The 25,712-nt window shown below is 31.8% G+C and overlaps 1 protein-coding gene across 3 annotated transcripts in view; it reads left to right on the top strand.

Moving 5' to 3' along the window:
* EFR3A (EFR3 homolog A) overlaps positions 1 to 25,712 on the top strand; it is a 150,162-nt gene that overhangs the window by 82,154 nt on the left and 42,296 nt on the right. For all 3 annotated transcript variants that reach the window (XM_051971101.1, XM_051971102.1, XM_051971103.1), the window contains 8 exons: positions 1,974 to 2,111; positions 11,042 to 11,120; positions 13,017 to 13,152; positions 16,343 to 16,507; positions 18,205 to 18,319; positions 19,353 to 19,404; positions 21,901 to 22,073; positions 23,084 to 23,159. In XM_051971101.1, coding sequence (XP_051827061.1) covers positions 1,974 to 2,111; positions 11,042 to 11,120; positions 13,017 to 13,152; positions 16,343 to 16,507; positions 18,205 to 18,319; positions 19,353 to 19,404; positions 21,901 to 22,073; positions 23,084 to 23,159 — 934 coding nt within the window. The remainder of the gene's footprint in view (positions 1 to 1,973; positions 2,112 to 11,041; positions 11,121 to 13,016; positions 13,153 to 16,342; positions 16,508 to 18,204; positions 18,320 to 19,352; positions 19,405 to 21,900; positions 22,074 to 23,083; positions 23,160 to 25,712) is intronic.

Genomic DNA, 25,712 nt, shown 5'->3' on the forward strand with positions numbered 1-25,712 from the left:
ATTAATGCAAGGCTTGTGTTCACACCTTTACTCATTGGAGTTCAATGAGTTCATACCTCCCTTGAAGCTTTTTGGGCCAGAGAGCACTATGGGAGAAAGGAGCATAAATAGAGCTTCAATGGGCCAGTCGAGGAAGTTCTTCAGAGTGAAGAAGCAACAAGTCGAGATTTCAGAGATTCATTCCATCTCTGTGCTGGTTGGAGGCAGAAGAAAGCAGAGGCAGAGGCTGAAGGACCAGACCTTTGGATTTGGTGACATTTGGAGGGAGCTCTTGGAACCAAGCAGAGAGATAGGCCTCTAAGCTAACCGGGCTATATTGGAGATAATAAAAGATCTGAACTTTTATCACCTAGCTGTGTCTTGAGAAGAAAAAGCTCACCACAATCTAGGTCTGTGATTACCAGTCACTTTACCTCTGCCTAAGTTTTCCTTGTCTGTAAAATGGAGATAATAATAGTGCCTACCACCTAGGGTTGCTATAAAAATAAAATGAGATATTTTTAAAGTATATGCAATCCTTAAAATGCTATGTAAATGCTATTTATATTATAATTACTATTACTTATCTAATAGCTCTTTCCAAGTCCTCAAATCGTTTGCCTTTATTAGTTACTCACTCTTCCCTCCCCCCCCCTCCCATTTTTAGTGTTCCTCCTCAACTCTGGACTTTTCATTGAAAATGCTTGAGATTGCTCTATTCTCAGACTATAAAAATCTTTTTTTCCTCCTCTATGGAATTAAATTATCTATGTTATAAGCTTATATCTTTTTCTTTTTGGAGTAATGTAACCCATTAACGCTTCCTGTACATAATAGAAACTTATAGGTCTTTTGTGATCCTCTTTTTGTTTTTGAAGAAATGCTGATTTGGGGGGGTCTCACTTTCTTTTCTAGGTGTTTGCTAACTATCTTTTTCATTTATTTTGGAATTTTTAGAGTAATCAAAGTGAAGCTCATTGTTTCATTCCTTTCTTATCAACACTGGCATTTTTTGCCTATATCTACTTCTATAGTATTGTCTCTGCCCCTTAAAGATCACTTTACTATGTGTGATTTCAGCAATCACATCTGCCATTTCTTTTTTGGGCTATATGATTTGACTTCTTTAAGGTGTAGTAGGAGTTTACTTATCTCTCTTGACTTGTCATGGATATCAACTCCCTCTTAGCTATTTTTTTCTGTCCTTTTTAGTCAAATTAATATTTTGGCCAAGAAAACAGATGCAAAATAAAATTGCTTTCTCTTAGTAGACAGATGTTTTTGCATCCATTCTTTTGCTATATTTCTACTTAAAAGGTACAGTTGATTCTCCTCATTTGTGGTAGTATGTTCTATAGTCACAATGAACACTCAGTAAATACTGAATTATTTCTCCTAGAGGAAGTACAATGATAGGTTCCTGTGAAAGTCCTTAGCACCTTCTACAGTGGCCATACATACATATTGAGGAATTTACCTTTTTCCGAATATACTATTGTATTGATTGATTAATATTAAACTTGTGACCATAAGCATTTTAACTCATGTATGACTTGATTTTTTTTTCCATAAGGTACATGATAGACTTCTTGTGCTTAGGAACACTAGAGAGCACGTCAGCACTGTATTTGGGGATCATTTTATATAGTAAAATCATCAGAAAAAGCACAAAAATATGAAAAACTTGGGACTCAGAAATCCATGCAAATGATGATTTTTTTTTTTAACAGTATGAGAGTTGCAACAAACCAAAGTTCAAATTGGAATGGGAATGTTGGGTGACTCATTTTTTGTTGCACTGAATATGTCAGTGAATGATCGCTGAAAGTTCTGTGAATATTGCTTCTGGGGTTACAAATACATTTTAGTGAATAGGTTAAATGACTATGTGGAAGCCATAAGTAAAGAGGATTGTCTATAGTTGTATTATATTTGAGATAACAGAAAATGATGATGGAGACTCTTTAATTCATTTCCTGTTTGCTTTTTATCAGTCGAATAGGCCCTCCTTCTTCTCCATCAGAAGGTGACAAAGAGGAAAATCCTGCTGTGTTGGCTGAAAACTGTTTTAGAGAATTACTGGGCCGAGCAACATATGGGAACATGAGTAACGCTGTTCGACCAGTTTTTGCGTAAGTTGTGTTTTATTGTTGTTGCTTTCTGATGTGGGATTAAAATTTTCCAGTCCATGATAAAAAGAGACTTGAGTCGAATTCTGAGCCAACGATACTTTGTTAGAAGGTCCAGCGTCCCCTCCACAGAAGTGGTTCTCAGATTTTCTTCATATGAGATACCTTGTCTTTGGCCTTCTAAGGCCTTGTCTTTGTAAAGCTTGATATCTGAGCTTGCAAAAGAGGCAATGAAACACAGAAGCTCGTTGTTTAATAGGTCTTACTTTTGAGGGCCAAAATGACATATCAGGAGGGAGACTGTTAAGGGAAGCATGGGGCATCTCCACAGATTTAATGTTCATAACTTAGTTGGTCCCCTACTTGTTTTGGACAAGGGAGAATAGTTCAGAATTTGAAAATAAATTGAGAATTTTCCAAATAGTTTAGTCACTTCTATCACATTGGACTTGGTCGCTATGAGAAGGAAAAATGAGCATGGAGAGCTTCTAGTTAGCTTCCTTCAATTAAGCTGGTGAACTTACTGTCTTTAGCTCATAACTTTGGGACCTAATATATAAAATTTATAATCACTACTCCTATAAAATTATATCAGTTTGGTTAATACTGATTAAAATAGAGAAGGGTGGTTCAATGAATGATTTCTCATGCAGATTCCCCTAATCCAATGATGAATAATCTTTCTTGTGGACCATTGAGGTAAATGAGTAAGATGTTTATTACCAACTAGCTCATTAAGTACTTTACTTGACATATATAAAGATATAAATATTTCTCTTTTTAGGTTTTTTATGTATTTGGGATTCAGATTTAGTAGTAATATTGCGTGGTCAAAAGGTATGCAGTTTTATATCCCTTTGACTTAGCTCAGTTATATGTTTTACTTATTTCCTGATAAATTAAATTTAATTGCCTTGAGTAATGTTCTGGTTTCCCAGTATTCACAGTTAGTATTATTTTTTGTTTCTTTGTTTTGTTTTGTTCTTTTGGAAATTTGCATATAATGAGATCTCATGGTCTCTACTCAGCTAAGTTCATGGATAAGGTAATCTTCTAGGCAAAGTTAATAATGTAAACTTCTATTGTTTTATATATGAAAATGTAATCTGCATGTCTAAGATTATCGGCAATTGGATAATTTGAAAGAATATTTGGGGTAGGGCAGCAAGTCAGGAGGACCTAAGTTCAAATCTGGTCTCAGACACTTAACATTTCCTAGCTGTGTGACCCTGGGTAAGTCACTTAACCCCAAATGCCTCAGCAAAGAAAAAAAAAGATTATGATCTCATTCTAAAAAGCAAAATCATATATGAAACAGAGGAATTAGATGGAGAAGGGGCTGGTAGCTCTAGAATACCACTTTCATTAGGAGTAGATTAAAGAGGGAACAATACATACATATACATATATATATTTAGTAGGGTATAAAGATCTTTTAAATTCAGAGAGAATTAAGAAGGTAAGAGTATAGGAAAAGGGAAGAGGATAAGGGAGGGATTTTTAGAGGTATACATTTAGAAGGGAATTAAAGTTTTCTAAGTATATAAAGAAATAAGAGGGTAAGGTAATAGTAGAAGGGAGAAGGTATAGAAGATTGTGTAGATTAATGGGAATGTGATAAAAAGGGACAGAGTAAGGGGAAGAGAATAAAGGGTAGATAGGTTAAAGAGGGTAAGGAGAGATCCTTGGAAGGGAGATAGTAGGTATTCATTTAAATAGAGGAGTCAGGAGGGATAGGAAATAAAGAGATACACAAAAATATAAAATAAAGACCAGGGAGTAGAATTCATTATGTAAAAAGAAAAAATAAGGAGTAGTAATCATGATCTCAAAGTTAAAGTTAAATAGGCTTAATCAAAGGACAAACTATTAAAATAACTATTGACACTATAAAATGTTTGGGAGTCTATCTGTTAAATAAGACAAATCCAAGAAACATATGAATACAATTACAAAGCACTTCTTATACAAATAAAGTAAAATCTAAACAACTGGGAAAAATATCATGGGCAGACTGAGCCAATAAGACAAAAACGACACTGCCACCTGCATTAATCTACTTGTTCACTATCATACCAATCAAACTACCAACAAAATATTTTATAGTTAGAAAAAAAGTAATAGCAAAATTCACCTTGAAGAACAAAAAATGAACAATATCAAGGGATTTAATGAAAAACAAAAGTGAAGGAAAGTGGTCTTAGTTTGCCCAGATCTTGAAATGTATTATAAAGTAAGTCATCAACTTTCATCTACTTTCCTTTTAATTTTGGTTGTACTGATTTTATTTGTGAAAAACTCTTAATTTTAAAATAGTCAAAATTAACTATTTTATATCTTGTCATGTTCTCTATCTCTTGTTTGGTCATAAATTCTTCTCTTCTTTATAGATGTGGTAGTTAAACTCTTCCCTACTCCCCTAATTTGTTTTTGGTATCACCATTTATGTCTAAACCATGTACCCATTTTTCCTTACCTTGGTATATGGTATAAATTTTGGTCTATGCCTATTTTCTTTCATAGTTTTTCTATTTTTTTTAAGCAGTTTTTGTCAAATAGAGAGTTCTTCTCCCAAAAGCTTGGGTCTTTGAGTTAGTTTATCATACACAAGGTTTACTGTGATCATTTGCTACAAATCTAGCACTGTATTTCTTAGCCAGTCCCAGGTTTTCTATTAAGTTCGAATCTTTTTGCAACAAAATCCTGAAAGTCTAGCATTTCATTGAATGTCTTTTTGTTGTTGTTGTTCGTATTATGCTTAACATTGCTGGGTACAGTATTTTTGGCCACAACCCAGTTTTTATGGTCTTCAATGTATAGTATTCCTGTGTTTTAGAATTTTAATTGTAGTGTCATTGTATTCTTTTTTTTTTTTTTTTCCTTGACCTGGAAATTTCAGAATTTGACCATAATATTCCTGCAGATTTTCCTCATAGGATCTCTCTCTCTTTTTTTTTTTAATAACTCTCTATTGACAGAATCCATGCCAGGGTAATTTTTTACAGCATTATCCCTTGCACTCGCTTCTGTTCCGATTTTTCCCCTGTCTCCCTCCACCCCCTCCCCTAGATGGCAAGCAGTCCTTTACATGTTGAATAGGTTACAGTATAGCCTAGAAACAATATATGTGTGCATACCCGAACAGTTTTCTTCTTGCACAGGGAGAATTGGATTCAGAAGATAGAAATAACCCGGGAAGAAAAACAAACATGCAAGCAGTTTATATTCATTTCCCAGTGTTCTTTCTTTGGGTGTAGCTGCTTCTGTCCATCCTTTATCAATTGAAACTGAATTAGCTCTCTTTATCAAAGAGATCCACTTTCATCAGAATACATCTTCAAACAGTATCGTTGTTGAGGTATATAATGATCTCCTGGTTCTGCTCATTTCACTTAGCATAAGCTCATGTAAGTCTCACCAGTCCTCTCTGTATTCATCCTGCTGGTCATTCCTTACAGAACAATAATATTCCATAACGTTTATAAACCACAATTTACTCAACCATTCTCCAATTGATGGGCATCCATTCATTTTCCAGCTTCTAGCCACTACAAACAAGGCTGCCACAAACATTTTGGCACATACAGGTCCCTTTCCCTTCTTTAGTATCTCTTTGGGGTATAAGCCCAGTAGAAACACTGCTGGATCAAAGGATAATAGGATCTCTTTCAGGTGATGATTGGTGGATTTTTTTTTTTCTACATTCCTCTCATTATAACACTTCAGGACAATTTTCTTTAATTATTTCTTGTATCAAAATTCTTCTTTTGATCATAGCTTTCAGATAATTCAATTATTCTTATGTTATCTTTCTTGATTTGTTCTTCAAGATTTGTTGATTTTCTTATGAGACAACTTATCATTCTCTATTTTTTCTTTCTTTACATTTCATTTTATTATTTCTTGGTCTTTTATAATTTTGTTGGCTTCACTTTGCTCAATCTTAGTTTTCAAGGAGTCATTTTGTTCTCTAAGGTTCTCGATCTCTTTCTAATTAGTTGACTTTATTTTCATAATCTTGTTGTTTCTTTTTTAAAATTTTTTTCAGTCTATTTCATCTGATTTTTAAAATCTTTTTTGAGTTCTAAGACTTTTTTTGGACTGTTAACCATTTGACATTACTATTCGGGGTAAGAAGGGATTTTTTTTTTCCCACTTAAGTAACCTCTGAAGATGAACCCCAAGTGTTCTCTATTCTTATAATAACTTTATATATGTTTGGGTTCTTTCTCCTCTGCCTTTTTTTTTTTTAATTAAAAAAAATTATAGCAGGGTGTTAGTATAACTGAGTTTTAGTAGATTCTGGAGTGTGATGTATGGTGCCTCTTAACTCATCTCCTCCTTTAGCCCTCCAGCTCTCTGGCCTGGAACTTGAAACCAAGAACTTCCCTCTTCTGTAGCCAGAGGCTTCCTTGCCTCACTGTTTCTGCACTCACAGAGAATATGCTGGTTCCTTCCTACCCAGGGCCACATCTCAGCAGCACAGCTGTGCATGTCATCCTTAATCAGCAGAGTCTTCCCTAACTCAGACACAAGACTTGCCACACTATCTGGAGGTGAAAATTCCTGTGGCTGGGCCCCAGGCTACATGTCAGTGGAGCTACCCCTTGACTCACCACTTGCTTTTTCAGAGGAACTAGGGTGGAGATATTTATACTTCAAGGGGACCGTATCGCTGTCCTAATATTTTCCTTTGGATTTTTTCTGGTTGTCCCAGGACAACTGTTGTTCTGCCCTATTTTTCTTTGCTGTTCTTCTGCTTTCTACCCTGAATTGTTATTTTGTCTTGTTTGTTGGAAGGGATCTGTAGTCTTGGAATTTTCCAACCTACTCCATCATCTTCTAAGAATCTTCTGTTTTGTTACTCTTTTTTTTTAAATAGGAAGGGGTGTGGTATTTTGTCAGAATCTTTTTTTGCATTTTTGACATAATCATATGATTTCTGTTAATATGGCCTTCATATGGTCAGTCATGCTAAGAGTTTTTAATATTGATCTAGCCCGGTTTTCATGGTATAAATATCACCTTGTCATTGTATATGATCCTTGAGATAGGTTGCTGTAATCTCCTTCCTAATATTGTATTTAATATTTTTGTATCAGTATTTATTAGAAAAAATGGTGTATCATTTTCTTAGTTTTTCAGTATAATGTTTGTATTATTTTAAAAAGTGGGCTTTTTCATCAGTTTTTCCAAATAATTTATATAGTATTGCGATTATTTGTTAAATATTTTGTAGAGTTTGCTTGTGGATTCATTTGGCCCTGCAGAATTTTTTCTTGGAGAATTCATTGATGGCTTGTTCAGTTAGTTTTGTTTTTGTTTTCTCCTAAAGTGGGATTATCTAAGTATTCTATTTCCTTTTATTCATGTACTTTTTGTAAACATTCACATGACATCTGTGATATTTACAAAACTCCTCCCAAAGTGCCATTTAATTTCTTATGCCAATCTATGACATATTGAATCCATTACACTTATATTGCCCAATTTATTGACATATAACTGGGCAAAATAGCTCCTAATTACTTTAATTTTCTCTTCATTGGTAGTAAAATCATTTCATTTTTGATACTGGTAATTTGGTTCTGGTTTTTTTCCCCCCCAAAAAATGAAATTAACCAATGGCTTAGCTATTTTAGTGTTGTTTTCTTTTCCTTCCATAAAACCAGCTCTTGTTTTTATTCAATGTCTTAATTTGAGTTTTATCAATCTCTTTTGAATTTTGGACTTTCCAATTTGGCATTTAATTGAGGGTTTTTAATTTGTTCTTTTTCTAGTTTTTTTAGTGCATGCCCCATTCAGTGATTTATTATTTCTCTATTTTAGTTGATGTAGGTATTTAGAGATATAATTTTCCTTCTCTGGCTGCCTCTTAAATTTTGGTATGTTATCTTCTCTTTAATGAAATTATTGAGTGTTTCTTTGTTTTTTTCTTTAACCTTATAATTCTTTAGGATTAGCTTATTTAGTTTCCAATTAACTTTTAATGTCTTTCCACAGTTCTTTATTGAACATCTATTAATTGCATTATAATCTGAAAATGTGCTTTTAACATTCTGCTTTTCTTATTTGATTGTGAAGCTTTTATATTATTTTTATTTTATGCTATAATACAGTCAATTTTTGTATAAGTGGAATAAATTATTGAAAAAAGATATATTCCTTTCTGTTCCTATTCAGTTTTCTTCAGAGGTTTATCACATCTAACTTTTCTAAAATTCTTTTCACCTTTTTAACTTTATTTTTTGTTGGATTTATCTAGCTTTCAGAAAGGAAAGTTGGAAGTTCTCTTCTCCCCTTCCCCCAATATGGTTTTATTTTCTATTTCCTACTAAAACTCAGTTAACTTGTCTTTTAAAAATTTGAGTGCTATACAATCTGCGGGCTCTATATGTAGTTTTGATATTACACTTATCCTTTCTGCAGCATGTGGATTAGAGGCATGACACCCCTGCAATCTGGAAAAAATACATGTGAAATTTTTTGCCTCTCCCTTTACTAGAGTAGTTGGCTATTTTTTTTTTTCTTTTATGGGGCATTTTTAGTACTTTGTTGTAAAATTTGGTTTGATATTATGCAATATTCTATGTATATTTTATATATTTATGGATTTCTAAACTTTTTCTTTCACTGGCCTTTACATGTCTTCTGTGGTTTTCACAAAACTCCCCCCAAATTCCCATTTGATTTCTTATGCCATGTCATTGAAAACACAATGGGGAAAATCACGATGTGGAATGGGTAACAATACTTCATGGCAAACAGTATTTTTCCTTATCTCTTTTAAATAAACCTACTTTTGCTTTTGCTTTGTCTGTAATCACAGTTACTACCCCCTCCATTTTTTGTTCTTCAGTGAAATAGAGTATTTACTTTGTATGGGTGCTTTATATATGTTTCTTGTATACCACACATTATAGTATTCTGGTTTTGAATTTATTCTGCCATCTATATCTGTTTTATAAAAGAATTTATCCCTTTTATATTAACAGTTACGATTAATATATATTTCTCTCCATCCTATTTTCCCCCTGTTTATCCTTGTTTCTGTCTCTGTCTCTTTCCCTCTCTTCCTTCCCTCTCTCATGTTTTGCTTCTGACCACTACCTATTCTAATCTACCTTCCCTTCCATCAGTCCCAGTCTCCTCACTTACTCTTTTTCCCTTTCTCTCCTACTTTTCTATAAGGTAAACTAGTTTTTTTTTTTTTTTAAATTCCCTACTTTTCATTTATTTTATTTCCTATTTGAGCCAGTTCCAATGAGAGTAAGGTTCAAGCATTGCCTAAATACTTCTCTCCCTTTTTTCATCCTTCTCTCCCTATTTTCCTCTCTATTCTAATAGCGCTTTTGCACCTCTTCATTTAAGATACTTTAAGTCATTCTACTTCTCCCTTTCCTCACTTCTCATTGGAGTCCTCTTTCTCACTTTTTATTTTATTTTATTTTGGATATCATCCCATCTTAGTCAATCTTAGTATACATCGTCTATGTATATTTCTAACTGCTATAATAGTGATAAAGATTTTTAAGAGTTACAATTGTATTTTCCTGTGTGGCAATGGAAACATTTTAACCTTATTGAATCCCTTATTTTTTCTCTTTTTCTGTTACCTTTTTATGTTCTTGAGTCTTATATTTGAAGATCAGACTTTTTTTATTCATCTCTGGTCTTTTTATTAGGAATGCTTAAAAATCCTCTACTTTCATTGAATGTACTTTTTCCTACTGAAAGAGTATAACCAATTTTGCTAGGTAGGTGATGCTTTGCAGTAATTCTAGCTCCTTTGCCTTCTGGAAAATATTTTAAGCTTTTTGATTTTTTCATGAAGAAACTGCTAAATCCTGTGTAATCTCTATGGTGTTTCCTTGTTATTTGAATTGTTTCTGGCTGTTTGAAGTATTTTCTCCTTGATCTGGAAGTTCGGAAATTTGTCTATAACATTCCTGGGAATTTTCATTTGGGGATTTCTTTCAGGGAAGTTTTTGGTAGATTCTTTCAATTTTATTCTCTGTTTCTAGGATATTAGGGATAGGTGTTTTTTTTTTTTTTTTTTTTTTTTTTTTTTTTTTTTTTAAAGATGACATCTAGATCCTTTTTTGATTATGGCTTTCAGGTAGTCCAATAATTCTGTGTATCTGTTTCCTGAGTCAGTTGTCACAGACCTCAGAAAGTAGGACCTTACACTTGGGATATCATGCCCCATTACCTTGGGACTAGCACTTGATTACACTAATAATTTCTAAAAAATAAAACAACCAAAAATTTTTAAGCAAAGAAAAATCCAACCATAGATAAGTATTATGGGGATAGTGAAGACCTGAGTTCATATTTAGAGGAAGTTAGTAATGGAACTTAAAATAAAGTCACTCATTTTTCAGTAAGAAATATGAAATGGTCCCAAGTAGAAAAGGAGTTCTTGAAAAAACTTAAAAAGGACTTGAAAAATCAAAGAAGAGAGAGTGGAAAAAAATTTTTCAAATGATATTTGTACGCATATTTTCCACACATGCATATGAAATGTAGAAATTATTTATATTGGGAATAACAACATTATTCTTGAATATCTTATGCTATGTAGCTATTTGAAAAAAAATTTTATATTGAATTTTACAATAGAGTAGTGTCATTCTGTAGCATTTTGGGGATTACAGTGTTCCACATAAGTGAATTATTTTGGTAAGTTAGGTTTTTTTTTGTTTGTTTGTTTATTTTTTTTAAAGTGCACTATTTTTTAATTTGAAGATAGAGGTGGGGCAAGAGAGAAGGGATATGGACTTTGTTTTCTTTCGTTGCTTGCCTTTTTTTTTTTTTTTAAGGCTGATTGTCAATAAATGTAGTCTTTATTGTACTTTAACTGCTGTATATTTTTCATCAAAGCCATTTGTGAGACTTTGTCATGCTGAACTGCATTTTTCTTTTGCTTATAGACATTTAGATAATCATAACCTGTGGGATCCCAATGAATTTGCAGTTCACTGCTTCAAAATTATAATGTATTCCATTCAGGTAAGGTTTAAGCTGCTTTAATATAATTGCTAAGTAACATTAGTTCTGAATATATTTCATTTGTTTCTTCAGCAAAGAAAACTCCACACAAAGCAGGTTAAAATTACACTGAATACCCTGTATAGGATATTTATTGTTATATTTGGTTGATTACTAGTTTTTGCTTTATTTTCCATGTCACTTATCAGACTTTCAACCCATTTTTGGAAAGAGAGACTACCATATAAGTTAATCATATGCCAGTCATTTCTGATTTATAAAATAAGCATTTTTGTAACTCCATAGCATTTTAAATGAATTCTTATTGATATCTTTCATTTTACATCACTTATATTTCTTTTTTTTCTTTTCTTTTCTTTTTTTTTTTTTTTATATTTCATAATGTATCCTTCCTTTCCTCATCTTTAGAGCAGTTCCCTATAATAGAGGGGGAGGGGAAGGAGAAAAAAAAAAAAAAACATATTAGCCCTAAAGAAAAGATGTAAGAATGCATCCTCCTTCTCTCTTTGAAGAGAAGGGTGACTGTGACTGGGGAATACTAAAATCTTATTGACTAAAATAATAGACACACATAATAGAGTCCCTAGTTACATAAGTCATCATGGATGGGCCTCAGCTGAGCTTTGTGTGCTGGCTGCTGTCACTTACTAACCCTGTTTTCCAGGGTATGCCACTTAGCCTTTGTGGACTTTCCTTGTCCCATCATTCAAAAAGATGCATGATAATTTTCTTATATACTTGACCCAGCTGGATCCGAGGAAGTAATTTAGGATAAAGGTCTTTGTAAACCTTAAAGACTTTATAAATGCCAAATGTCTTCATTATTATGTTAGGATTGGGAGAATTAACAAACACTTGTCAGGATAAAGTTGGATAAAAGTGTAAGCTCCTTTGGAACAAACATTATTAATGCCCTTTGCTCTGGCAGAGTTCTCTATTCAGCAGCAGGGGCTTAATATTTCTGGAATTGAGCCTTAGAAAAAGGCTGTGTCAGAAAAAGTAAAACATTAAAGCAATTCCTTCCTCTCTTCTCCCTCCTTCTCCAAGGTACTCCCATACATATCACATATTATTGGATAGCTCTCATCCTAAGCTTAATTTGGTTGATTAAATACTATAGTAATTATCTTTTAAAGAACATATATACTTTAATCCTATGCTGTTGACCTCAATCCAGATTTCATTCACAGTTTGTTGACAGCCATTCACCTAGGCAGCCATAGTAAATATGTCTGATCTGGGATTCAGATTCCTCTCCTCTGATTGCAAATACTATGCCTTTTCCACTGTATCATGCAGCTTCTTGTCTTACATTCATTTTAAATTTTTTTTATATTGGCTGCTTTGTGTGATGTAACATAATTTACCTTTATATAATGGTTTATGTTTATTTGAGTCTTATGATATAGATACTACAGTTAATATTCTCATTTTACCTTTGAGGAAACTGAAGTTTAGATTAGATGATTCATTCAGGGTCATAATGCATACGTGCTAGAAATGGGAACTCTATCCAGCTCTTTCTGACTCTGTTTCTAATGTGCTATCCTTAGCCTTTCTTATGATATGAATTCTTAAATATATGTACTTTTAATTTCCTCAAACCATAGTATTAAATTATGTTTAATATATTATCCACTTTTCTTGAAAGGTAGACAGTATTTGAATAATGTTGACACAAAACTTAATTGTATTTTAGAGCCAAATATAATTAATATGAGTGTAATTTCAATATTCCATGTGATAAATTAAAATTTTTACCATTTCTTGAAGATTATAATAAGTAGAAAAGTGTTTAAATTAAAAATTTGTAATAAATTCCCTTGATGGTAATTTTTTATAGGATAAAAGAGAAAATTGTCTTTTACTTGTCCAATATTTTTTCATTTTTATTAGGCACAGTATTCTCACCATGTGATCCAAGAGACTCTAGGACATCTTGATGCTCGAAAAAAAGATTCCCCACGTGTTCGGGCAGGGATTATCCAGGTTCTATTAGAAGCAGTTGCCATTGCTGCTAAAGGATCTATAGGTAAGTAACAAAAAAAATATTTAGTAAAATCTTTTTCTTTTTTCTTTTTTTAAAAACATTGTCATGTGTCCAGTGGAACATCAGGGAGGATTCAAAATACATAGCAATAAATTTCCATTTCAAGAAAACATAAGTAATAACAGAAAAGATGATATTCATGCTTCTTTTTATGCTTCTTTGTAGTTTATTCTTTTGTTCTCTGCTGTGTACTTTTTACTCTATTCCTTTTATCTGCTCCATCTGTCCCATGTAGTTAAGAACAGAGATAAGTGTATATATAAATATATTTATAAAATACTTAAACTTACATGCATATATGCCCACATATACTCAGACACACAAACACATGTATTAAATGCATTTACCCATATATAAACAACATTAATAGGGAAAGAAACTCATAATAATTCAGGGCTCATAAGGAGAGTTTGACCTAACATGAAAAGTGAGACCAGAAAGTAAAGAATCAATGCAAGAGGAAGGACTATGCATGTGAATTCGTTAAAATCAAGGGACTTTGGAAATTAAAAATTATAATTGTCACAGATGTCCTTCCTGTTTCTAAACTAAGTGACTAATGATAAAAAAGGATTGTTGGAGCTTTTTGGTCACATGACCAGCAATATGGAGGGTTAGATTTTTTTTTTAAACCATATTCACAACCTCTCAAACTCTAAAGTAGAAATTATGTTTCAGAGAGAAACAATTTCAGCTTGTCAAAACACCAAGAACCAAACAGGGTAAAAAACTGATGAACTAAGAACAGGCAGGGCTAATCAGTAACAGCTCGCATACTCACAAAGGACTCTGTCTTCTTTCATGTTCCTCAGCAGTCCAGCACAAGCTGACCTATGCCCTTGCAACAGAACTAAGATATTCTAATTACTCCATTCCATCTTCCCAGTGCTGCAGAGATCCAATTTGCAGAAATTTACTTAGACTGTGCTAAAAGTCAGGAGTGGTAGGTAACCTTCTGTGTTCCAAGAAAGCTTAGCCAGAAAATAGAGAAAAGAGGGATGTGGGTGAGGACACATGTGAAACTCCATTAATCTTGAGGCAAAGATCCTAGCATCTAGCTGGGGCCAATGCTGTCTTATTCTTTGGTTGGTCAGAGAAGTAGGCTAGGGAACCATAAATTGCTCATTGTATAAAAAGGTTGAAATAACTTTGAAATCCATTGCTCAGTGAAACTTCCATCAAAGAAGGAGTCAGAAATTGAGTATTTTTTTGGGGAAGGGAGCGGGGATGGAAAAAAAGGACTGAAATTGTCAAAGCTCTAAGAAGAAAGAAAATTCAAAGTCCTTTAACATAAACAGATAAAACAAGGGAGATATTAATAACAGAAGGGAAAATGACTTCTAGATCAGAAAAAAGCTCAGGTATCTGTGAATAAATATTGCAAAACAGGAAAATTAAACACATAATGAGGCAGAGGACCCTCTATATTCCTATGAGAACTTTGAAAACAGCAGGATGTTTCTGAATAATTTGAAAGAAACAATTTGGAAAGTAGAATTTATAGCTTGCAGAGTAGGAAAATTGTCAGAACAGAAAAATTTGAATATAGAGTGACAACTCTCACCAAAGAAACAAAAAAAGAGATAGGAATGCAAATGCACAGAAATAGTTTTCGTATATGAGAAAACTTCCATTTTTCCCAATAAAGTCTTTGATATGCTGGCTTAGGTTTACCTTACTAGCCTGAATTGATCATGCTGTTCTTTACCTACATTTCTACTGACTATTCATCAAACCGAGAATTTATTCTATCTTTGCATCTTAAAATCCCCAGTCTCCTTCAAAGTGCCACTAGATATTAATCCCTCACTCCCAAATTTTTAAAAATTTTACTTTTTATGTCTTTTGTATATCTATATGTGTGCACATTATTTTTCTTATGAATGTAAACTTTTGAGTTTGAAGCCTTTTAATTTTTTTTCTTTGTATATCCTATGTTTGTCATAGTATCTTGACTGAAACAGGCACTTAATAAATGCCTGAGTAGTGGATTTCTTGATTCCTCCTCTTATATAATAAATATATTCCCATATCAAATTCCATCAGCTGTTCATTTTGGTTCCACTTTGTTATCATCTTCACCATAGCTCCCCTTTTTACTCCCCTACTCTATTTCCTCACCTCCACCCCAGAATAATCTTGTGACCAGGAAATTTATCATCCTGGATATTATTTCAGCTTTGCTACTCACACCTCTTTAGTACCCTCGTTTGTTTTTGTCTTCTTAATTTGAAGACTGGAAGACAGAGAAAAAAAGCTTCTGCCATAGTTTCTATTTACAGAGGGTTCAAAATCCCAGTTATTTCTTCATTTGCCAACAGCTTCTCTCTCTTATAAGCACTTGAAGGAAACTTTCTTTTTCTTTTCTTTTCTTTTTTCTTTTTTTTTTTTTTAATAACTTTTTATTGATAGAACCCATGCCAGGGTAATTTTTTACAGCATTATCCTTTGCATTCACTTCTGTTCTGATTTTTCCCCTCCCTCCTTCCATCCCCTCCCCCAGATGGCAAGCAGTCCTTTACATGTTGAATAGGTTATAGTATATCCTAGATACAATATATGTGTGCAGAACCGAACAGTTTTCTTGTTGCACAGGGAGAATTGGATTCAGAAGGTATAAATAACCCGGGAAGAAAAACAAAAATGCAAGCAGTTTATATTCATTTCCCAATGTTCTTTCTTTGGGTGTAGCTGCTTCTGTCCATCTTTGATCAATTGAGAAACTTTCTATTTTTTTGCATTTCTAGCATTTAATACAATATCTGGCAGAACTCTGTGCTCTTAATAAATGTTTGTGATATTTTATCATTATTGTGTATTTTATTTATGTATTTATTTACTCATCTGTGAATATAATACATTCCTTTACCACACTGGATTCCATGAATATGACTTTTGTTTTTGTGTTTCAGAATAATTGGTTTCCTTTGTAATACTATGTATTTTATGTTTTAAAAATACTCTCCTGACAAGAGGATTGTCCCTAGACTTATTCACATTGCTTAAGGAGTCCATGATACAGAGAAAGATAAAAACTCTTCTTCTAGCAAAATGTAGGTCTCTTAAGGAAAGGAAGTAACTCATTTTTGTGTTGCCAACAAAATGTTCTAATTTTTAATTAAGATTCTAATATTGGAAAAGAACATCTATTCTTATACATGTTACTTTACAGGACCTACAGTATTGGAAGTATTTAACACCTTACTGAAGCATTTGCGTCTCAGTGTTGAATTTGAAGCTGGTGAAAGACGAGGCTCTATGGGCAGTGTCACTGTAAGCACGAGCACCAAAGATAATGATGAGAAGATTGTCCAGAATGCTATTATTCAAACAATAGGTGAGTGATCTTTACTTTCAAATATTATTTTCCAAAAAAAACTTTACAATTAAGTTTTTAACTTGAGCATAAAACTTGACATATTTTTATTAGAAAGGCTGAACTTTTAAAAGCTGTTTCCAGATTGCTAGGAGAATGAGTAAATTTGCTAGGGACTACATATGAGCCATGATTTTTTTTTTTTTTTCAATCGAATGAGCTTGAGTTCCTAATTATCAGTATATGATAACAATGCCTTATGTATTCCTGTAGCATAGTTTATTAAACATTTGTTGATATATTAGATTATTTATTCCAGTTCTGAAATATTATGCATGCACAGATTATATATGTATATGTATATATACAAAATAGCAAACCACTTATAATATTTAATTAAAAAAGAAGAAAAATTTATTAAGCTTTTATTTTTTTTCTTACTTTCTCCTTTACATTATCTCCCAAAAGCTGAATTAACTTTAAGAATAATATAGGTATTTTGATTCTGTCATTGTTTGAACCCACCAGAAATGTAAGCCTTGATTCATGGATATCTAATAATAATAAAAATTGATGGCTCTAGGAAATGTCAGTAAATTACAGTTATTTCCTACAAATATAGAATCACAAAGGGGAAAGGGATATATATATATATAGCTATTATATATATTATATATTATAGATAGCATATATATATAATAGCTATCTTCAGATATTTTAAAGGGCATTCGATTGGAATAGGGAATTAGTTTAGTCCTGGTTTTTCGTACTGGAGATACTAGATAAAATTTTCAAAGAAAAGAAATTTAAAAGCATTTTAATAGTCATTTGAAAATAAAATAGGATGTCTCAGGAAATTGTGGGTTCATTGGAGGTCTTAAAGCAGTCTGTAAACATTTATTAAGTATCCACTATATTCTAGGTACTATTCTAAATGTGTAAGATACAAGGAAAAAAGGCAAAATAAAATCCTTGCTCTCAAAAAATTCATAGTGTAAAGATTTTAAAGTCTGTCATGGAAAACAAAATGCAAATAACTGTATTCTAACAAGATATATAGGATAAATTGGAGATTTACTCATGTGTATACAAGATATTTGCAAGTCATTTTCCCTATTAGAAGTGAGTTCTCAAAGAATAAGGACTATTTTTGCCTCTCATTGTACCTTCATCACTTAGTATCATGCCTAGCACATATTTAGTACTCATTTACAGAGTAAACAAGCATTATTTTCATAGAGATGATATTTAAGCCATGGAAGATGAGCTCACCACCAAGTGTGTACAGAGAAAGATGAGACAAACTATCCCCTGCCCTCAAGTAGTTTATAGTCTGGGGCTATAGCATACACATAGGTCAGTACAAACTATGTACAAAATTCACAACGTATAGCTTTTAATTTCTTATTAAATGAAACCTTTTTTAAAAATATCTCAACTTTCTAGGAAAATACCTTTTTATATATAAAGCACTTTAATATTCATTTGAATTGAATTCAGTTGACTAGTCTAAATGTGATTTTGAAGAAGATTATATAGACAGCTATAATAGTCATGTATATTAAGAATGAATGAATTTGAGAAAACATTTGATTTATATATCCTTTAAATAGTAGTACAAAAATATTTTGGAATGTTGAAAATTTTTAATAATTTATAGTTTTATATGCTTTGGGAAATTATAAATTCTTTTCTATTAAATTAAAAATATTTTATAGGGTTTTTTGGAAGTAATTTACCAGATTATCAGAGATCAGAGATTATGATGTTCATTATGGGAAAAGTACCCGTTTTTGGAACTACCACACATACTCTGGATACCAGTCAGCTCGGGTTTGTTACTTTCTGTTTTCTCACACTTCTAATTTGAACTTAATTTTAGATTGATGTCCTTCTAAAGGAAAAGTAGTTTTCATATTTGTATAACAGACTACATTAATTTTGTAAAATTTTATTTTAAAATTAGTTTTTAATTTTTAATCAGCTTATCAACTTTTTCTTTCTGTTTATACACTTTAAATTTTTTTTGTATTTTACAAAATAAACATTTATAAATTACTCTTGCTTCATAAGAATTTTCTTGTAAAAAGGTAAAACAGTTAAGTAAAACTAATAAGAAGGAAAAAAAAGAAAGCAATTTCTAGTCACAACTATATGTCATCTTTATAATGCCTACCAGTTATGTTGCTTAGTTGATATGTAGAATGAGTACCTAAAAATCAGTTATAGTTACTTTTGGTCTGTTTTTATATCATTGTCTTTGTGTTCTCCCTGTTAATACAGATCAGTTTCTTTTTTGTGACTTAATTGTCCAAAGAGCACGGGGCCCTGAGAGATTGAATTACTTGGCTAGGATCACTTAAGTTGATTTTGGTTTTTGTTTTTGAATTTGAATGATTTTTTTCTTTGGAGCAATTTTTTTTTTTTCTTTTTAAATCTTGAGTCAAGCCTTTCTCTGTACATGAGCAAATATATTTCTGTAGGTTGAACTCATAAGCGAATAGGTTACATTATGCATATGGACATTGTATGACAATAAAAATTTTGTTTAACATCATTATATTATATATTTATCATTATATCAAAGAGCAATGCTTCCATTTTACTGCTGAGGATAGATATTGCTAGAGAGATAGTTACTTACCTGAAGTCACAATGGCAACTAGTAGAAGAACCATGCTTTGAACCTCTGTCCTCTAACTGCAAAGCCAGCAGTCTTTCCATTTGATTTGATCTTGAGAAGCATATGCAAATGTCTCTTTTTAAAGATGGGATATTTCACGTCAAAGCCATTAGTAAAGTGATTAATAATGGGTAATACAAATCTTGAATACTAAATTTAATACCTGGGAACTTTAAATTTTAGGGAGTTGGGAACCAGACGGATTCAGATAATGTTGCTGAGATCTTTACTTATGGTAAGTCATATGAGATGTGCAGTGGACTGGGAGGGAAATAGTCAAAGGGTATTTAAGTGAAAATATTTGAACTTTACAAGTCTTATAGTTTCCTATAAAAATTAGAGAATGATGGAGCTCAAAGTAGTATTAAAGAGCTAATTCAAGTCTCTCTGTTTACAGATAAAGAAATACAGATTTCAAAAAGTTTAGATGCCTTAGCCCAAGATGACATTGCTTATTTTCCTTTGGTGAAGAATCAGGAAAAAAAATGGCCTCCAAGACTAATATAGCTTCTAGAGGCCATTCTAGGCCAATCTAGAATTCCTGATTCAGAGTTTATTAAAACACACAATGACAATTTCTCTCTTATATTTAAATCAAGTTCTTTTTTAAAAAATAATATTTCAAGTTGAAAGAGAATATACATGTTATTTTAAATTGGTAAGTGAATTTATGTTTGGAATTTACCAGCATAGTTAATTCAGGAGTCGGATTTCTTTGGCATGTTTTAGAGAATTTAATTTTGGCATGTTTAGAATTTAAATTCACTTGAAAATAATTTAAAAACAGATTTAAAAAAATGAGAAACCAAGAAACAGATTGTAGATAATCATGTCATTTGACATTCCTGAAAAAGAAGGTTTTCAGCTATAAAGAACCACAGTTTTTGTTTTTTTTTTTTTTTTTTTTTTTTTTAGTAAAACATTTCTTCAATGAAAGGAAAATGCTTTTAAATTAATAAATATTTATTGTTCTTCACCTAGGTATTCATTGTTGCATTAATTCTTCTGGAAATAAAGAATTCCTTAATCTGATTCCTTTAAATGTATTGGATATTTTCTCTTTTCTTCTTCCTATGTATAAGCTGTCACTTAATACTAGGATCCTCCAGAAGCCATGGGAAAATGGCCAAGAAATTTTGGAATGGATGGGAACTCTTTAGCGGAGGAAGCTTGAGAAGCCTTGATATTGGGCTGCTACTGCTCCTACTGCAGTAGGGAGCTACTTTGCCCTAATCATTGTGGAGGAGGAGGTAGTAGGACTTTCAGGGTGGCCAAAAAAAGAGAATGGATAGAACGCCTAATGAATAAAGTTGAGAAAAGTTATGAATTGTGCCTTTTTAGTCCAGTGTATTGATTATTCTTATGACTGTAAGAATTAATATATTATGAGTCATAAGAACTGCATAAAATTTGAAAGGTAATCAAATGAGATCTTCCATGTCCTTAATTTTGATATATTTTTTAGGATAGTGGGGGAGAAGAAAGGCAATATATCAAGGATTTACTTATCACTATAGTATTTACCCCTGCTAATACAGTTTGTAAGTGGCTATAATTTATAATATTAGAAAGTTATCTGAGAATAAGAGAAATGAAAAGTGTTGTTCCAGGGTCACATAGTAAGAGAAGAGAGGGAACTTGAATATGTCTTCTTGATTTCTGGTCTTGCAATTAATCCACTGTGTCATCTTGTTTTCTCACATCATAATCTGTATGTTGGGTGAATATACAATACAAATTTCAACTGATTACAAATTTACGACTGGATACAAATTTAAAACGGATTTCTTAAGTCATTAAATAATTAATGAATAAACCAAAGTGAAAATATGGGCAAAGAATTTAAAAAATCAGTTGACCAGAAAGGAGACCTTTTTTTCTTTTTAACATAATAATCTTTATTTTGTAATATGCTAGCCTATATTATAAGTAGGCATCTATTTCACTCTCTTTGAGAATGAAGCTATGGAGAGTAAAAGTCTAATGCGAGCACAATGTTGATAATGCATTCACTTTTTATACATTTTTAGGACAGAATCAGAAAAAAATGCACTAACAAGCCCTGGTCTATATATTTTTGCATTTTTAACAAAGTATTCTTACCTAAATTATTAGAAGTACATGGAATTTAAAGTTTATTCTATATAATCTTTCAACCAGAAGAAAAATTCATTGATCATTTACATTTGTGTTATGCCCATGCCAGTATAAAGAATTGCTTCTAATAGTCATTTTCTCTTTTTCTGTTAGTAACACACCTACTTTATTGACTGCATTTTAAGAATTTTGATATTTAAAAACTTTTCATTCAGAGTAGATAGATGCATGGAAATATTAATCAGTCAGCTTGTATATAATATAATAGTTTTGAAAACCAGTGTTCAAAATGAGAAAGATGTCGTTATCTTTAATTTTTTGCTTTAAAATAAGTGAGATGAGCTGCACATAACTCAATTTTCACTTATTTTTCTTTAGTTTCATCTCTTTTTATCTTTTGCAAATTAATGTTCATTATATTTATTGATTATAGTAAAGTCACTTAAAAAATTTTAAGTAACCATGTTTTCTCATTTGGTATATTCTGATTTTATGGTTTTTATATATTTTTCCCTCAGAAGATGTTCTGTATATTTATGTGTCTTTGAAAAGATAATTTGAAACTTTAAAAGGGGTTTTGGAAAAGACAAAAGATTTTGTAATAATGGTGTATGTTTATATTAATTATTCTCAGGTAACATCTGGATACAAAGCTAAGACGATTGTTACTGCACTACCTGCCCCATTTCTTGATCCTTTACTATCTCCATCTCTAATGGAAGACTATGAACTGAGACAGCTGGTCCTTGAAATATTGCATAATCTAGTTGATCGACATGACAATCGGGCAAAACTTCGAGGAATCAGGCAATTTTATTTTAAAATTGATTTAATTAATATTTTTCTATGTTGTTTAAAATTTTAAAGATGATTTTAAATTAAATAATTAAGTGGGAGAGATTATTCTAAGACTCTGGATTTTTAACTTAGAATCCATGGAGATTCCTTTAGAGAGAATCAAAATTTATCCTTTTGGGATGAATGTGGACAGGAAAACAGTTACATCTTTATTTTCATTAATCTTTGCTTTCCATTGTAATTATATTTATTTTATTTTGTGCATCTTAAAAACAGTCTGAGGAATCGCCACAGGGCACAAAAAATGATGAAGATCCCCTCCCAGTAGATCCTTCAGATCTCAGAAACTATTACCTGTCTTTCATTTAATTAAGAAATATTGGATTTACTTCATAGTAATTATAACTTAAAGTTGTATGGTTTTAAATTAGGCAGAAGTCTTTACCTACATTGGTTTTTACAAACATTATCTTATTAGAGTTTTATCACATCCTGAGTTGTTGGTACTATCAATATTATTGTCATTTTATAGATGGAAAAGCTGAGATTTAGATAAGTTAATGCATCTGTCACTGCTAGTGTATGTCAAAATTGAGATTTAAACCTAGAGTTTTCTTGACTCCAGCATATTATATATACACTTTAATTAGGCTTCTTCTCTAGTTGTGAATGCGTTTTTAAGACGGCTGTAAAGATAGAAACGTTTCATATTTCAAAATAATGTCTTTGAATAGTTACTAGCTTAAATACAAAATATGTTTTTTTGCTTTAACAAAGTCTGATTTTACTTTGAAGATTATAATGGTTTTATGATTAAGTTAATAATACTTTTGTGATCCCTGAAACTTGACTATAGATACGATTATTACACACAGAGATATAATTGAAAATGGAAATTGCTGTAAGAATGTTGAAAATAGTTCAGACATTTTCATTGCTGTTTTTTCATATGTGACATTTTGATATAATTAAATATGTGATAATGTTTCTTTAAAATAATGTATTCTTTGTTTCCATAGGATCATACCAGATGTAGGTGACCTCAAGATAAAAAGAGAGAAAATTTCCAGGCAAGATGCAAGTTTTATGAAAAAGGTGAGAACTTTTATTATAGAATGGTACATAAATTATGAGTATCTATTTTAAGCAGTTTACATTACTATAAGATCTTAGATTGTCAGGTATCACAGAGATAAGTTAGTCCAAACTTTTTGTCCAATCTGTGAATCTCATCTGTAGTATTATTGATTATTGATCATCTCTTCTCTACTTGAGCATTTAATAACTGGAATTTGCTACCTCACAAAGTGATTCATTCCATTTTTAGATGACTATAACAGTTTATAAATGTCTTCTGTGTATTTAATAATGGCCTGCTTCCCTTTTGTTCCTCTTTTGCCCACTAGAATTATTCAAATTGTTTTAAGTTATTTTTCACAGTCAATTTCAGCATTTTGAGTTCAACTATTCATTTATTTTTAGAGAAAATTCTTGACAAGCTTTTTGTCAGAAGTTAACATATAGTTGATGGCTTGTTTTGTTTTGTTTTTTTCTTTACAATTTTATTTGTCTTGGGTTGAATTTTTTTTTTTTTTTTAACAAAAATTAGTGATGAAAAAGAAATAAATATGGCAAAGGGCTCTTCTATTGATTTCTTTCTTTTTGTGTGTGAACTATGTATCTGATTTTATTATGGTGTAACACCAGGCATTCCCACTAGCCCCCAAAATTTACTAACCATAAGTAATATAATCTCTGGGATTACTTCCATATTCTACCTCTTCCTGAGATTCCACAAACAAAGGATGGGACTCTCAGAGAGTTTTGTTTGTATGTTTATTTGTTTTTATAGCTTTTTATTTACAAGATATATTCATGGGTAATTTTTCAGCATTGACAATTGCAAAACCTTTTGTTCCAACTTTCCCTCCTTTCCCCTACCTACTTCCCCAAATGGCAGGTTGACCAATACATGTTAAATATGTTAAAATATAAGTTAAGTACAATATATGTATACATGTCCATACAGTTATTTTGCTATACAAAAAGAATCTGACTTTGAAATAGTGTACAATTAGCCTGTGAAGGAAATAAAAAAATGCAGGCAGACAAAAATAGAGGGATTGGGAATTTTATGTAGTAGTTCATAGTCATCTCCCAAAGTTCTTTCGCTGGGTATAGCTGGTTCAATTCATTACTGCTCTTTTAGTACTTACATTCTTCAGCTACTTGTCCAGGAGTTCATTTGATCAGTACCCATTTTTGGTTACTCATAGCAACTAGGTATCAGCCTTTCTTGAATCAAGTGAAATTTACCTTTCTTTTTCAAGGATCTCACTTCACACTAAAAAATAAACTTAATTCAGCAAGCATTTAGCAAGTATAATCACAAAGAACAATTGGTCAGATAGATAGGTAGATATTTAGGTTTAGAGTATCCAGATGTATAAAAACTCTCCTTGCCAGTGTATTTTCTTTAATGCCTTTGAGAACTGCTGAGAACTTCTTTACTTCCAAGACATTCTTGGATATTTCTGAGTCTACAAGATTTCTATGCTAAAGTTGCTTTGCTTTGCTAAAGCTATTTTGGACAGAATGCCCATCCCTTCATCATTCATGAATCTCTTTGTGTAGTTGCTCTTATTAGCCAGTTACTTAGGTAAAACCAATAAGAATAAGCAGCATGGTATAGTGAAGAATATGAAGTACTAGGAATCAGAAGGTCTGGTTTTCAACAGATAGTCATGCATCCTTTGTTTTAAGACACTTACTAAAGAGGGGAACCTATTGATTTTCAGGGGAACTTACTCTTCTGTGGAATAGTCCAAATTGATGTGTCCATATAATTGAAGCATAAATTTATTCTTTGTATTTGCTGGTCAGTTGGTCAAGCATTTATTTAGGACTTCTTACGTATCAGACATTGAATCATCCATTCTACTTTTTCCAAGTAGAATAAAGTAAATTCTCAAGTATTTTTGATTGAGTTATGAAACCCAAAGATTCAAGGATATGTTGTAGATTGTTTGCCAAGATTTTAGTAAAATATGTAATATTTTTTCCTTTTTAATATAGCTTTTTATTTACAAGATATATGCATGGGTAATTTTTTCAGCATTGACAATTGCCAAACCTTTGTTCCAATTTTTTCCCTCATTCTCCCCAACTCCTTCCCCAGATGGCAGGTAGACCAATACATGTTAAATATGTTAAAGTATATGTTAAATACAATATATTTATACATATCCATACAGTTATAAAATCTTGTTTTTTATAGATAATATGGAGGTATGCTACACAATAGTACAATAAAGTTGACTTGAAATTGGTTGGGTAGCTGGACTTGATAAGTCTATCCACATTAATAGTAGTTGTCACTTTGGTTTTGTTTTCTTTTTCTTTTCTTTTTAAATAAATTACCTTCATTATACATAAGACATGCAAAACATTTCCACTTTAGCTACATCATAGTGGGGAAAAGCAAGAAAAATACATTTCAGATTGCATACAGAGTTCATTAGTTCTCTCTCTGGAGGTAGATGGCGTTTTTCATCCTAAGTACTTGGAAATTATCATTATATTGATTAGAGTAGTCAAGTGTTATGGAAGTCTTTTTCTGAAACCATCCTGGGATTACTTACAGTGTTC

This window comes from Antechinus flavipes, chromosome 1, assembly GCF_016432865.1.
Source record: "Antechinus flavipes isolate AdamAnt ecotype Samford, QLD, Australia chromosome 1, AdamAnt_v2, whole genome shotgun sequence".
Classification (NCBI taxonomy): domain Eukaryota; kingdom Metazoa; phylum Chordata; class Mammalia; order Dasyuromorphia; family Dasyuridae; genus Antechinus; species Antechinus flavipes.